Genomic DNA, 16272 nt, shown 5'->3' with positions numbered 1-16272 from the left:
ACATCTTTCCCTTTTGTCATTACATAAAGTGTGTGTCATTTAACCAAAAGGGACTATTTCAGAGATGCCATCCCCAGTTTGGACACTTTACTCCAAATAAAATGGCATTTATATATTTGTACAGCAACTAGCAGTCAATATTCAAGCTCACCATTGGCTGTGGAAAAGTAATGACATCAATTCGTGATTAGTGCTTACTTACTCTTTCACGAGTTTCTGTGTAAGCCTGTTATGAAGTATATCTATTCGAATGTCAGAAATATGTCAGACAGATGTTTCAGCAGTGATAAACATTTATATAATTGCAATTTATTAATTTTTTTCGTTTTGTCATTTTAAAAACAATTTCAGTGGCTTCATTTGTAGTCATTTTTCTTTGTCATCATGGTAACAAGTTGAAATATCTGATGCCTCATCAAAGAAATCTGAACCATTATTCATATTCCATCTTCAAATTATGCTTAACCCCAACTGTTGTTAAACTACAGTCAGCCACACACACAAACAGCAAATTCTCCAAGTCGTATCTCAGCTTACACCTTTCAGCTTCCACACAGAGTTACTCCCTTACAAAGGGAGATAATGATGCCATAAACTCCAGACAAGAAGACCATGGCCACCTTTGTGTTGTCTGTCCTACCATGCGTGGAAGTTGGTATTACAAGTATCACTTGTCTCTATCTTTTCATTCACAGTACTTACATCAGAAAAAAAGAGTGAAATATTGTGAGTAAGAACAGATTTCTCAAAACATATTTTGAAAATATTTACCACAAAGAAATGAAATCTATAAGATAGAGATTAGCTCACTAAAAAAAAAATGAATTCAACCAAAAATTAATTATTCAAACTTATGATAGTGACTGTGTTATGACAAGAGTTGAAAGATGATAGTCAACCCAATTCCTCCAGTACCCAAGACCCTGTGCTCCCCTCCACAGAGTAATCTGAGCGTTACAATTAACTTAACATGGACACAATCGTGACAAAGTTGTACCATATTTCAGCTACATTATCAAGTGAAAGCTTTTTTGAGGGATTAAAGCCACTTTGGTTAAAAACACAAATTCAACCAAGAAACAACAGATCCCTCGATCATTACATTTCTGATGCATTAAACCATGTCGAAAGCAACATTTCACATGGAATCGTGGCGCTTCGACAAATTTGCCATCATGATCAACTTTAACACCAATCAACGACTGTACCTTTGTAGATCACACAATGGAACGTTTCATTTAGTATTCGTCTATAAGGAACCCACTGGACATCAATTGGGACTTAAAAACAATGATTTATGTAAACTGAAAGCTTCAGTTTCAGTTCTGACTGAAGAACAATAAAAGCACCCCGTCTTGTCCCAATGTCAGATGAATATCCCACATTTTGGAACTTCGTAACAAAGGACTACAAGACCAACAGCTTTGTTCTGTTGAAGAACTAGTAAGTTTAAAGCACTTCAAATCTATATTCTCACATTCAAAAAATGTCTTTGTAACATCAGGAATTCAAGTGTCATCATGATCCATGGTGAATATATTCAGGACTCCATCATATCTGTGTTATTGGACGTAGTCTCCTCACTAGCTGGCTGATTGTTGTTGTTCGTTACACGAAAGGACTTCTGTAACACATAGGCGTCCGCTGGCTCTATTCGCTTGTAATAGTTTTGTTTTTCTTCCACAATTTCAAACCCAAACTTTTCATAGAATCTAATCGCACCATCGTTGTTTATTTGTACATGTCTGAAAACATACAAGATACGAATAAGTGAATAAGTGAGTGAGTAAGGGAGTTGGGTTTAATCAAAGTGACTATTTCGATAGGGCTGTGTATTGGCAAATAATTGTATTTCAATATACTGCGCTTAGGCCAGACCAATTTTATTTCTTGTTTTACGGATCTGCAGGTCATATTTTTTCAAGAAAATTGAAAAAATATTTCCCCACTCAAAAAATAAAATCCTAATGTTTTATTGGTCAAAACTGTAAATTTACAAGAAAAGTTTTTTGGGGGATTGTGTTTTGCCCCATATACACTTCATAAATTGCCAAATGTAAAATACTTTTAGTATTTATTTATTTTTATTTTTCCCTCCTGCCTTTAGGTTTTCTGAGGACAAAAATCCGTAAAACAAGAAATAAAATTGGTCTGGCTCTGGATTTATGTCATCCAGGCTTAGGTGTTGAAACAGTAGATAGCATACACTTCTGGTTTAGAATCTCTTCCAAAACAGCATGGTCGTTTTGATTTGCCAGATACTGTAAACGTATTATATTTCGCGCAGGTTTTATTTTCATGCTTTTCGTGCAAAACATTTTAGCGCGAAAATTTATACACCGCGAATAAACCTGTCATTCATTCAGTCTAGCCAAGCTCGCCCCTGAGTTGTTACCATAACACATCACGTTTGAAGACAGAAATCAACGGGAATCTTAAAATGACGACTGATCATACTTAACTGTCGCTGTAATGGATTTCCCAAAACATAATTAAATAATGAGCCAAATCCCATTGCCGAATTAGCGAAAACAGCAATGTGTGATGTGGACGCCATGGAAATTGGTCACATGACATGGTTTGATACAAAACAGATTACCGTGAAACAACTCGGAAAGAAATAATACAGCAGTATTTTATTTATTCATTAAGATTTTATTCACCAGTACATCATGAAGCAAAAAGTCACTAACACTCAATCATCTCATTCACAACAACCTGGCTTGTTTGAAATCACAAAGAGCTTCATATACAGTATAAGTTAATTCGTCAAATCGTCAGAATTCGGAACATAAGACTGATGTGTTTTTCATCTCTTCCGGGAGTAAACGGATTACTGTGTACTAGTATATCGCACAGATAGGGATTTCCTGTGAGTAAGCAATAAACGCCGCCTGACAGGTTAAGCCACTCTGTTTGTTTTCACTGCTATTAGTGGCAGCCAAAGAGACAGCTGGCAGTTCCGGCAATTACTGATTGCGCGAATAATTGACCGCGCGATGTAGTCTAAACTGTCAATTCCGAGAAAATTGCACCACGCGAAAATAAGTACGTTTACAGTACTATTCACTGTGTCAGATAGGCCTACTAAACACCACCAATACCCCACTGATCGAGCATTAATCCGGATTAGCAGACCATGTCTCATGTCAAGACACGTGGGACACTCGCGCTTCACTTCGTCCGCGGAAGATGAAACCTTCGTGCGGATAAGTGCGGTTGGTTTGTAAAATTTACTGTCCGGGAAAGGAAACCGCATATCAGTTATAGACAGTCACTTTAATAACGTAAGAGATTGGTTTTATATGATAATTGACCGGCAATCGATGTTTCCGGATATTTGGGGTCTGGGTATCTGGGGTCTCACTGTATTGTGATTCTGGTACCCGTACTCTGATACGTATTGCAATATATCAGTGTTTGAAGGTGAGGTGAGGGAGGTTTATTGTACATGCAGAGCCTATTTTCTACATACTATAGTCCTAAAAACAAATGTAATGGTTGTGAAAACAGACATTTCGAATTTAGATTTGATTTTGAGGGACTGAATTTTCTTTTATATAAAATTTGTTGCATGAAAAGTATGCTGTTTTATCAATTAATTGTAATGGAAAACATAAGTGCGAATGGAAGTGTAAAATTTAACTTATGCAATACAGATAATCACAAAATTTCCTATATATTTATTATCCAATATATCGGTTCTGAGAAAAAAACATTGCAATACATATTGTTTGAAAGGTGAACTGGTAATACTGTGAGGTCACACTATTCAATGTGACTGACTGACTGACTGAGTTTTGGTTTTACGCCGCTTTTAGCAATATTCCAGCAACATCACGGCGAGGGACACCAGAAATGGGCTTCACACATTGTACCCATGTGGGGATTCGAACCCGGGTCCTTGGCGTGACGAGCCAACGCTTTAACCACTAGGCTACCCCACCGCCCCTCTATTCAATGCGAGAATCAACTTGAGAGATGCACATCATAGATGTTTACTGATTTGGTGAAACCTACAAGCATGGTGTGGTCAAACTTTTAAATGTAATTTGTCAAAGAAGGATTTGAACCCATGATCATAGGTTCTGACATACTTAAGAGTACTGGCACAGCTAAGTGCAGTCCTTAGACAACTGGGCCAGCCATGAGTGAGTGAGTATGGTTTTATGCCACGTTTAGCAATATTCCAGCAATATCACGGCGGGTGACACCAGAAATGGGTTTCACACATTGTACTCACGTGGGGAATCGAACCCTGGCCCCGATTTCTTGAAACAAACTTCTGAGGTTTAACTTAAGTTAGAGTTTTTACTCAAATTTGAGAAAATGTATTTCCCAGAATGAACTGAAATCGACATTAAACTCAAACATGGTAGACAATTTGAGTTTGGTGGATAGATTACTAAAGTTATTTCGGCTTTTGTATTTTCAAAATGCAGTTGAGTTAAACATTCAGCTGTTTCAAATTGTCAAACTCAGTTTGAAATTTGAGTAAAAACTAAGTTTGTTTCGAGAAATCAGGGCCTGGTGTTTGGCATGACGAGCAAACGCTTTAACCACTAGGCTACCCAACTGCCACAGGCCAGCCTTGAAGTGAGGTGAGGTGAAATTGGGTTTAACGTCGTGCTTGAGAATATTTCGCTCATATGACGACGTGCATGCGTGTGTATGTGTATGTGCGGCTGCTTGTACTAGCCCAGACTGAAGCTGGTTTTATAGTGCTAGCCCACTGAGATACCATGCCGCAGTGAAGCATGAATACCCCACTCAGACACATTATACTGACTCCGAGCCGACCAGTCCTTGTTGTACCCATTAATGCCGAGCGTCAGGCAGGGACCAACAAGTACCATATTTTAACATCTTTTGGTATGACGCGGTCGGGGATTGAACCCACGGCCTTCCGCTCTCCGAGGGGACGCTCTAACCACTACACCACGGAGGCCGTCCGCCAGCCTTGAAGGTTGAATTGAATACATAATGGGTGAAATGATGACCAACAAGCCCGTGGCATTTTCTTGCCGTGTTTGTTCATTTGTTGAGTAAAGCCCCACTCCTCAATATTACAGTTATATGACAACAGTCTGTACAATGTTGAGTCTGGACCAGACATTCCAGTGACTGTTGTTGTGGCCAACAAAATTGTCAAGTGAGACATTATTGAAACAAATACACTATCCAGGTAACGCAGCAAAGGGACGCTGACACTCACAGATGCCAACCCTAATTTAGCCCAATTAGTATTTTGGCAAAAACCTGATGCAAGAATTATTATTTTTTGGCCAAAATTAGTATTACTATTAACGTTTACAAAGAATTTTCATATTGAATAAAAAATGTAAATATATAGTCTAAGACCTTGTTATTAACATTGTACTCACCTAAACCAGTAGCAATTATACACATATAGCTTGATACTGAATTAAATGTGGTTGAAATTTATTGTGTATGGTACGTATGCTATTTGATAATTTAATTTAATGCATTATTTTAAAAAAAATTGTATATTTTTACTGCTATTGTAGTCACGTATTGTGTTGTTTTTTCGTAATGAATACCATAAAATCGTATGGGTTGGCATCTCTGAGACACTTTGTTAAAACTCCCAATTGTGCATTCGACCACGCTTCAACAGATGGGCTGTTAAAATAAGCTGAGTAAGGACGGATGCACGCACGCACGCATGCACGGACGGAATCCATTTTAATACCCCCCGCAAAATGCGTTGCGGGGGATAACCAACAGATGGGTTAAAGAGCATTAGAAAACATCCATTATTTTCTAACAAACTCGGCATTTACTTAAACAAGGATAACATGGTTTCTACTGTAGCTAGGTATGGCTTCTATCACTGTTGTGTACACTGCACACACAGCAAGCAACCACCATACCCAGTATAAGAATGTTGTGGTGAGAAACACCCCCCCCCCCCTCGGAATACTTACAGAAATACATTGTCAAAGTTTGCATCTTTGTCACATATCCTGAGAACATGCTGCAGCATGACCGTCCCTGAAACACATTACGACATCTCCTGTATATAGATGGCCTCAAATAATGGAGAAGAGAGAGTTGGGTTTAACACCACTTGGAGTGAGTGAGTGAGTTTAGTTTTACGCCGCACTCAGCAATATTCCAGCTATATGGCAGCGGTCTGTAAATAATCGAATCTGGACCAGACAATCCAGTGATCAACAGCATGCGCAAACGATCTGCGCATATTGGGAACCGATGACATGTGTCAACCCAGTCACTGAGCCTGACCACATGATCCCGTTAGTCGCCTCTTACGACAAGCATGGGTTACTGAAGATCAATATTCTAACCCGGACCTTCACGGGTCTAACACCACTTGGAACAGTATTCCAGTTATATAAGCTTAAAGTGGAGGGATGTTCAAAATGATACATATCTCAGACATTTACCACTTTGGTGAAAGCTGACAACCTAGAGTGAGTGAGTTTGGTTTTGAGCCGCTTCTAGCAATATTCCAGCAATATCACAGCCGGGGACACCAGAAATGGGTTTCACATATGGTATCCATTTGGGACGAGCGAACGCTTTAACCACTAGGCTACCCCACCGCCCCCCGACAACCTAGACACTAAGCAATATTCCAGCTATATGGCGGTTGGTTGTAAATCCAGTCTTGACCAAACCATCCAGTGATCAACAGCATGAGCATCGATCTAAGCAATTGGGATACAATGACATGTGTCAACCAAGTCAGCGAACCTGACCATGCGATGTCGTTAGTGGTCTCTTACGACAAGCATGGGTTGCTGAAGATCAATTCTAGCCCAGATCTTCATGTATACCAGAATTCAAACCCACAATCATTGATTCGTGGTGTGTGTGTGTGTGTGTGTGTGTGTGTGTAATTGAATGATTTGTGCACACTTCTAGACAGTTGACACTTCTAGTCCTTGACATATTTGAACATGTTGTTCCTTTTGAATTTCAAATTAGTAACTGATTTTGATGATGTTTGCTAGTTGTTTAACATGACATTCATTAATATTCCAGCTGAATAACAGCTGCCTGTAAATAATCGAGACTAGACAGACAATGTTGATTCATATCCCGAGTAATGATCAGCCTCTTTGGAGTACAAGAACATACTGTGATCAACTTGTACTAATCTCCCATGATCCCATAGCCCACTACCATGTCTCAGTTTAACTTAGACCCCCACTCTGGCACAGAATACCGACTCCAAGGCGACCAGTCCTGGTTTTATCCCCTTCTGCCAGGCAAGGCAGGGTAACAATAAGTATCATCTTTTAGTGAGTGAGTGAGTTGGGTTTGTAAAACCTACGTTATTAAGCACAAACAGTGATACTTAAGTTGAAAACTTTTAATAAAACTTAAAACAAAAATATACATCCAGCCATAATATCGTGCTACAGATCAACTCAAAGTACTGTTATGTGAACCTATATAGCTATAAACCTCACAATGAAATGTATGAACCTCAAGTGACAGAAGTAACAGACAAAGCCGGAGTGATTATTTTTAGTTTCGTATCATATTTTTAGTTTTCGCATCACTGTGCTTATAACTACTGTTTCATGCCACTATTAGAATATTCCAGCAATATCAAGGGGACACCAGAAATGGGATTCACACATTGTACCCATGTGGGGAATTGAACATGTGACAAGCAAACACTTTAACCACCGGGCTGCTGCCCCACCATCTTTAAGCATCTGTATTAGACAGTCTGGGATCAAAACACCGACCTCTGTTCTCCAGGCAGACACTCCATCCACTTGGCCAAGGAGTCGATGTTCCCGAGAAGGAAAGACTTACCTATGCCCAGTCTCCTGTAGGGCTGTAGACAGCCCAGGGTCATTATGTAAAGTCTTAAGCTGGTTCTCGGACGTGTCGATCCGACAACACACTGCTCCTATAACTATGTCATTGTAATAGGCTGGAACAAAGAAAAATGCACTTTATGACTTCACGCCAACTATAGGATACATGGCAGGGTTTAACCTTAATGCAGAAGAGTTCGCGTGCATGCGGTATATGTACAAACGTAAAAAAGGTCACAGAAAACATATACTGTAAATCACCAAAATTTGCGTCACAATGTTTTGGCGCGGTACCGACTCAACAGGCGCTTTTGATATTTTCTCAAAACTAGATTGCAACTGATAGTTCTACCTACTGTAAATCCAATTACATATTAAAGGTGGCCGCTAATCTTGAACTGAGCTCAGTAGTGTACAGTCAGGCCGCGGTAATCCGGTCCTCGTTAATCCGAATACACCGACTTCGCTAACGCTACTCACTGGGCACCAAATCATCTCCCTATATATTGTATATAATTGACACCTCGTTAGTCCGATGATTCAGTTTCCGCCTCCGAACGCTGGTCAGTCAGAACGGATTGGACTAATTAAGTTGTAAACAGCTGCGTTAATCCGAACGATTGAAGTTAACCGCGCTGCTGACTGGTCCACCCAAAGTGACACGTTGTTTGTTTAGCGACTTAGCGACTCATCCCTTTGATCCCTTTATCATAAGTGATAGGGAAATTTCGACGACCACGCTGTTTTGGTAAAGACTTCAATCAAGAAATATATGCTCGGTACCGTTTCAACACGAATTAAAATGATAAACTATTATAAACCCAAAATTATTTTACCCAAAACTTTCGTCTAAATCTAAAAGTTTTCGTTTACGAGGACGGTATCCATTGCCGTAATATGATTGGCTGCCTTAGGTCACATGTCTGATTTTGACCAATCACGACCCTTATAGCAGACTGTAGCGGAAAAAGCGTCATTAGAAACCAATTTTTATCCAATAAAATCGCTTCTTACAACTGTGAAAATACTCTCGGCAAGGGTTCAGTGATGTTGTTGATGTTCAGAGCTTTCGAACGATACCCGACATCAAACGATTCGCCTCCCATGTTATTCATACGATGCTTCGAAAACGGAGGTATTTTCCGTTGTTATGTCATGTTACCGAGCGGAAGGCCACAGATATCGGGAAATAGGCGACCATACATATTATTTAAGAAATCTCTTTATAATAATTTTCTGATGACGTAAAAATGAAAATATAAAAGAAAAAGGCACGGGCACGTTATGACATGTCACAAACGGAAAAAAAATCGCCATAGTTTTTGCTTCTTTCGTGGTTTATCTGGACGTTATAAATGTAAGCTTGCATTTTCATTCCAAAATAATTTTAGGATTAGATGTTTTAAATGGTGTATGGGATGTAGTAGCAATAACGTTTTACAAGCTTATAATTTCCTTCATAAACATAGGCAATTTCCTTCATAAACATAGGCTTCATCTATGACCTCAGAGTCTCGATAGTAAGGAAAGATATCAAGGGGAAGTAACTCGGTGCATATACTGTGGTTTCAGCAGTACGAACGTTTCACTATCTGAACGGTTTTTTTTAAAAACCAAAGTGTTCGTGATTAACGAGGGTCTGACTGTACTTCGTGTAATAATGCGCAGTCAGTGATGTTTTCCTAAAACAACACATGTTGCACAGGCCAGATAAGCTTAAAACAGAGCAAAGGGATTACATTAATTGGAAAGCCTCCATTAAATTGTTGACAATGACATCACCAAAGCTGTTGATCTCCGTATAAGTGTGATGAAACCTATCCACACCCGTTGGATGGTGTCGGCCTATCAAACTTTCTTTAAAGAAACAGAATGTGTGTTGAGTGGTTGGCGCCTGTGTGGACTATCAGACGTACTGATTGAGTAACTTTTGTTCGAGTATCCCTTGTTTGACGTGTGTACTAGTCTTCTCCCAAGTTGTTGTCATTGCTTAATTGATGTATTGTCTCGATATGTTGCTGATTATACCAACTGGTGAATAATAATTTGGGTCATGATATTTTTGCGAGCTCGAGTCATTTGCAATTTTCCCAAAAATATCATGCTCGCAAATATTTTGTGATTTACAGTATATTGTGTCCCATGGCATGCACAATATTCTTTTTATCAGATTCTTGACAGAAATATATGGTTTGTGTGACTGAAATAATTACTTAATCATAGGTTATGTACCTTCAACCATTTCATTATGTTATTGGCATATTTCCTGCAAGCACCCTTGGAATCCACAACTGGGTTGGTTGACTTTTTGTTCTAACCCCTATTTTCACGGGTTGATAACTGGGAGTCGTCTGGACCCCAGGTTTTGTAGGGCAAGGTAAAACACTGCTTAGTATGCTGGTTATAAAAATGTAATTTTTAGAGTAAAATTGATATTTTATACTTATCCTGACTCATGCTCTTTTGCTTGTCTTCTTCTTCTTGCGAACATAGTGGAACACTTGTATCTCCTTATTTGAAGCTCCCTTCAAAATAAAATCACTAATTGGTACTCACCACGAGTTGCTCCCCTTTGTCTCCCCTGGCGGGAAAAGGTGTCGCCACCCTCTGGCCATGTGCTCCACTCTCTCCTGATTTAGCGAGCCCAACACTTGAATTTACAGGGAAATCCAAAGTGTTATGTGGGGAGGATGGGAGGGCTAACCTCATGAGTCAGGATAAGTATAAAATATCAATTTTACTCTAAAATTACATATTTTTCCTTATCCTGACTCATGCTCTTTGCTTGTAGCATCCCCACGGAACGGAGGTGGGTAACAGAATACTTTGGATTTATAATTAGTGATTTTGTATAGATATACTGTAATATCTCCCTACGGAACTTCATGAAGCCTTAGATTTAGGATGTTTCCTGTATAAAGAAACCATAGGTTATATAAAGCCATTAAAGGGAATTACATTATGAATATATTGAACAATACATATAAATTATATATATATATATATAGGTGACTCTGATAGAGGCACTGAAATTGACTATATCCAAGTATATGCTTAAGGTAGAATACTTAAGCTGAACATATATACATAGCCCTAAAACTCCTTAGAGTTATAAGCTAGATGAGTATGTATAAAATACATATTAATCTTGTGAGGCTAATATTTTAACGCCTCTGCGAGGGACTGTCAGTTGCTGAGCGAGGACCAGTGGTCCGAAATGGTGAATGCCAGAGACATCTTCTGTAGTGATGTCTCTTAGGTAGTGATTAGCAAATACCATGTTAGATTTCCAATAGCATCCTTCCATAATCGTGTTCAAGGAACAGTTACCGTAGAGGCGAGGGTAGAGGCCAGTGCCCTGATCTCATGGATTTGATGCTGTTGGTGGGTCCAAGCCTGCTGCCTTGTAGGCACGGAGAATGACAGTCCTTATCCAAATAGATATTGTGGTCCGTGACACTTCTGTTTGATTCAGTGGCGATAATGGGATGAATAAACGTTTGAGAAATCTTCTCCTTGTTTTGGATCGTCAGTAAATAAACTTTGAGCTCTTACGGACACAGTGATAGGTCTTGTGTATCTTGTGATCCCGAGAATAGAGGATAGCCGGGATGTGGAATAATCTGTCTGGTTGACCTGGCAGTTGATTCTTTGCAATGAAATCCCATCTTAATCCGAGGTGCGCGCTGTGTTATGATTGTCATCAAACTGTATCCTCTCGTAATCCAGGCGCCGCGAATTTCAGACATTCTTGCTGCTGTGGCTAGCGATAGCAGAAACAATGTTTCCTGTGAGAGAAATTCAAAGTTTGTCGATTCCAAGGGTTCATAGACCTCACTCGTGAGGTGTTGTAACACTACATTCAGATCCCAAGCTGGAAGTGGAACTTCCGCTTTTGGTCCTCCAATCGGAAAGCTCGTGAGTAAGGCCAGTAACTCTGAGATCTTGTCAATTTGACACCCGTTCTCATGGTGATTACAGAGCTAAGCGCAAGATATGTTGATATCGTTGAACCTTTTAAATGTTTGTTTTAGCAGGGTAACACAAATAGTCTGCCACCTTGAGGTTGTGAAGCCTCTCTTGCTGTAAACCCTTTCTTTGTTGCATAATTTTCAAACTGTGCCACTTGTCGCCGTACAACTTACGAGTTGAGTAACGTAAGGCAAGCGTGACTGCTTTTGCAGCCCCTGGCAGAATATCCTCTCTTGTTTAAACACATTTGTATACAGTCCAGTCCGTGTAGTAGCTGGAACATTGCTGGGTTTCCGATGCACTTGTTTGGTGTGAGGATGAATTAACAGGTTTCTTGGCGCTTGGGTAGCTCCAGTGTTGGTTGACCGATTTCTTGAATTAGTATGGGAAACCACGTTCTGCAACCGGCCAGTAGAAGGCGCGACCAAAGTGAGTTGTAGGCTCTGTGTTTGTCTGATTTTCTGTAATACTTGAGGTATTATTGCTGGCGGCAACGCGCACGCATTGAGGCCTTCCCATGATAGACTTAGCGTCCGTTGCCCAAGCTTGGGGGTCTGGGACTGGTGACACCGAATGTCGGTAGCTGATTGTTGAATCGCATGCAATGGGTCTATTAGCGGCGCCTAATTGCTTGATTATCTGTGCAAAATTTCCGGTTGATCATCCACTCTGTCGGGTGATGGTAGATGAGGCCGAGAGAAGCCTCTGCTAGTATATTTCTGGCTCGAGGGAATGTGCACTGCTCTGACATGTAGATTTAGATCTTGTATTAAATCGAACAGTTGAAAGTTTAGGTTCAAAAGGTTCATCGATCTCGTTGAGCCTTGCTTGTTTATGTAGAACGCCACTGTCAATTGTCTGTATGGATCATTAGGCTGCATTTTGTAGAAATGTGCTCCAATGTAGAATGGCGCTGATTACAGCTTTCATTTCTAGACTGTTTATATGGAGTTTGCATTCTTGCTGATTCCATAACCCTGATATCGTGTGGTTGGTGAGATGAGCTTCCCAACCTTGAGTGACGATCTACATACAGATGGGTTTTGTATTCCTGCTCTGCTAAACAAATCCCTTCGCCAGACATTCGATTTCTTGGTCCACCATAGTAGATGTGGTCTGAGATGTTTCGGGTAGACTGAATGGTTGTACATCGTTGAGATGTGCGCTGATGAGGACCTGTAGGGGACGTAACTGTAATCTGCCTGTGACAGTCATGTCTTGGGCTGATGTGAGAAAACCTAGTAGGCTCTGCCATTGTCGCAGATGGTAACGAGAGAGTAGAGCTGGTGGAATGGTCTGTTGTATCTTGAGCCAACGGTCTTCTGGTACCATAATACTGGGTTGGCGATTTGTGATGAATCGAATACCTAGGAACTGTAGGTCTTGGCGATGGTACTAGGTCCGACTTAAGCGTAAGTTTACTAACCAACCTAGTTGTGTTAGTAGCTTTATGATGTAATTTAACTGTAGTTTGAGAGCAGTGGATCTTGATCTACTTGTATCCCGTCGCCGAGGTAAAACGCACTCGCGTAGCCCCTTTGACGATGTGAAATTTTGATAATCGGTTTCGTTATCCTCGTGAATAGCCAGGGGCTGATGATATTCGAATGGGGAGTACTTTCCACTGGTAATGTAGCCCTTCTAGAGTAAATCGTAAGGTATTTCCTGGAATCGGGATGAATGGGGATGTGCAAGTAGGCATCCTGTAGATCTATGCTGCCCATGTAGTCCATAGGACCGAATCATCTGGCGTAACTGAGGTAAATGTATCATGCGAAACTCTCGCGGTGGTTTGGCGTAGATAGTTCTTGTTGAAAAAGCTCATGTTGTAGATGAGTCTGTATTCCTCCGGAGTTTTCTTGGGAACTAGGAAAACTGGGAGTAGAAACCTGGTTCGACGCTTGCTTGATCTATTACTTCTATGGCCTGTTTGGATAGGAGTGATGAGACAGCCTCTTTATCTTTGGTAGTTGTTATGCTTTGTAAATCGAACTTGGGGGTTTGATTGTCAGCGGAGGCTTGTCCTGTAGAGGGATACGAAAACCGTGTTGAATAATGTTGAGACGTAAGGATCTTGCAGTATTCCCCAGTTTTCCCAGTGTAGTTGGAGGCGCCCACCCACTTGAGCTGGTTGTACTGGAACGGCTGGGGGTGGAAGACTCCAGTCAGTTCAACCTGTGTTTCAGCTGCCTATAATTGCGGGAACCTCTGGGTGTCCTGCCTCTTCCTGATCCTCCTCTATAGTTGCCATATGGGCTTACCTAAAAGAATCTTTACCTCTAGAGCTGGCTATCTTCCTGTCTCTTGCTCTTTGTAGGCCCGTGAACTTAGATCTGCCTGAGTATCTTTGTGAAGTCTGACGTAATGATGCTGGCTAGTGTGTCCATCGATCTAATCATAAGGACTTCCCCTGAATCCTTAGAGACTTCCTTGGCTTAATCTTGTCGATTTCTCCGCCAAAGATGGATGTTGTCGACCACGGGCTGTATAAAGTGGGGCTGTAAAGTTCTCCCCAATTACAGGAGGCGAGGAGGCCTTGACGACGAAGCTAAGGTCAGTGCTGCTGAAACAGATGTAAGATGATCCGCTTAAAACTGCTGATCTTTCTTTTGCATAAGTAAGGCAGAATAAATCATTCTATCATCTTCCGTCGTGTGGAATCCCGGAATCTAGTAATAAGAGTCTCATTGATCGCCCTAGATCTATTTAACCCAAAGAACATACGCCTCGCCATGGTTTCTATATGAGCCAACTCTGCGATCATCCATCTTGTAAATCTTGTTCTTTTACATCGCTGATGATCTTATAGTTCTCATCGATGTCCTGGGCCTTGTAGAAGGAGTCCATGTTATGCGTGGAGAACTTCTTGGCTTGAAAGTTGGGTAGATGTGGTATCTGAACTTTCGAGAGCTTTCTGGAAAGCTGCATCTAGATTCTGTGGCACTGCCGCAATCGGGTCGATCGGGGTAGAGTGATTGCATCTGGATCATCTTCCTTCATCAAATACGCCTGAGCTGTATTGCCACTTTTAGATGGTGATGTGAGATCTAGGTTATTGACCATCCAATACAGATTCTGCATCAGAAAATATGATTCCTCCATCATCCTCAAACCATCATCATTAATAAATTGTAGATGCTCTTCGACTGCGTGTAGCTGTCTGTATATCTGATGAGGTTTGTGGCGATCTAGTTGACTTTGTACCGCTCTATGTGGAGATCTGATGGGTGATCGACCTGGTGATGAACGGAGTGGAGATCGCCTATGGGATGATCTTCTCGAGACTTGTGAGGTGAATGTTGATAGCTTCGCCGAAGCTCTTCGGCAGTCCTCGATGTTCTTCTAGACGATGAAGATCTGGAATCATATGTCGCGCGAATGCCTTCGCGAAGCTTCATTGCGCGTCCGTCCGGGGATCGATGATATGACCTTCGCTGAAGGCTTCCGTGATGTCTGATGGTCTGAGTCCATATCTAGAGATGAAATCGAAGATGGTGATGATCTCCCGCCGCTAAGGCCTTCGCCGAAGGCTGTACATCCAGGTCCTTCGTCAAGGTGGTGCGGGACTTCCTTCAGCGAAAGGTGACGACATCGCCTTGGCTGCCACGCTGACGGGGTGCTCTGGGGTGCTGTCTACGCTGGAGCCTTCGCTGGTTCGGACGCTGCTTGGCGCAGTTTGTGTAGTGGTCCTCCATGATGTTCATAATCTGCCGCATCATGTCTTCTGGGATGATCTAGACGAAGTCGCCGGGCGCCTTTTCTGCGCGAAGGGGTTCACATCAATGACGCCTGACGCCGGGTGTAGAGGCATCAGGCTGCATGGAGATCTCTGCAGAAGTCACAGTCGCTGACACCGGCCGCTTCTTCTGCCGTAAGTCGGGATGATTATCGGCTGATCATCGTAGAGGCCCAACTCTGCTGCTGGAACGATCTCGCTGAGAAAGTTCTTGCTGTCTTCGTAGATTTCCCTTTGGAAGTCTGCGCTGCCCTGGGTGTCCTCAATCTGCGCTGAGACGACGATGAGGCCCTCTTAGACTTAGTCTGCAATGACGGGATGTCTGGGGAGGCCGGTCGCTTCTTCGAGGTAACGGACTGCGCCCCATCGCCTCTGCCGCAGGGGTCTCTAGCAGAACACCAGACGGGAGAGGGTCGATCGCTAGCAGCTGACTGGAAGGAATATCTGGACTCTCGCCATGTTTTGCCCTTTGTTTGCGTGATCTATCTGCAGCACGCCTTAAGACGCAAAGATGATATTTATTAAATGCAGAATGAGATAAATTAATGCAGTAACTGCAACGGAATTAAACGCCACACACGTAGAACAACTAGGGCATATTACATGTGGATCGAGGCAGAAAACGTAATCTACAAATCGCATAGATTTTCATGAACGTAAAGTTAGCTGAACAATCACGTAATACACGGAATAAACAGTAGAAATAACGATAATTAATCAATACAAATAGTAAAGGATACTAGC

At 41.5% G+C, this 16272-nt stretch overlaps 1 protein-coding gene across 1 annotated transcript; it reads right to left on the bottom strand.

The window, feature by feature from the left end:
• Positions 1 to 1332: 1332 nt before the first annotated feature.
• Positions 1333 to 15487, bottom strand: LOC124253510 (probable N-acetyltransferase san). The gene is given in 5 exon segments (XM_046687307.1): positions 1333 to 1745; positions 5949 to 6015; positions 7816 to 7873; positions 7875 to 7936; positions 15406 to 15487. Coding segments are annotated over 5 exon segments (474 nt in total). The 3' UTR covers positions 1333 to 1540.
• Between the last annotated feature and the right edge of the window lie 785 nt (positions 15488 to 16272).

This window comes from Haliotis rubra, unplaced genomic scaffold (genome assembly GCF_003918875.1).
Source record: "Haliotis rubra isolate DU_JTF1 unplaced genomic scaffold, ASM391887v1 Scf542, whole genome shotgun sequence".
Classification (NCBI taxonomy): domain Eukaryota; kingdom Metazoa; phylum Mollusca; class Gastropoda; order Lepetellida; family Haliotidae; genus Haliotis; species Haliotis rubra.
The sequence above is the reverse complement of the archived record's forward strand: the minus strand, read 5'-3'. Positions and strand labels throughout refer to the sequence as shown.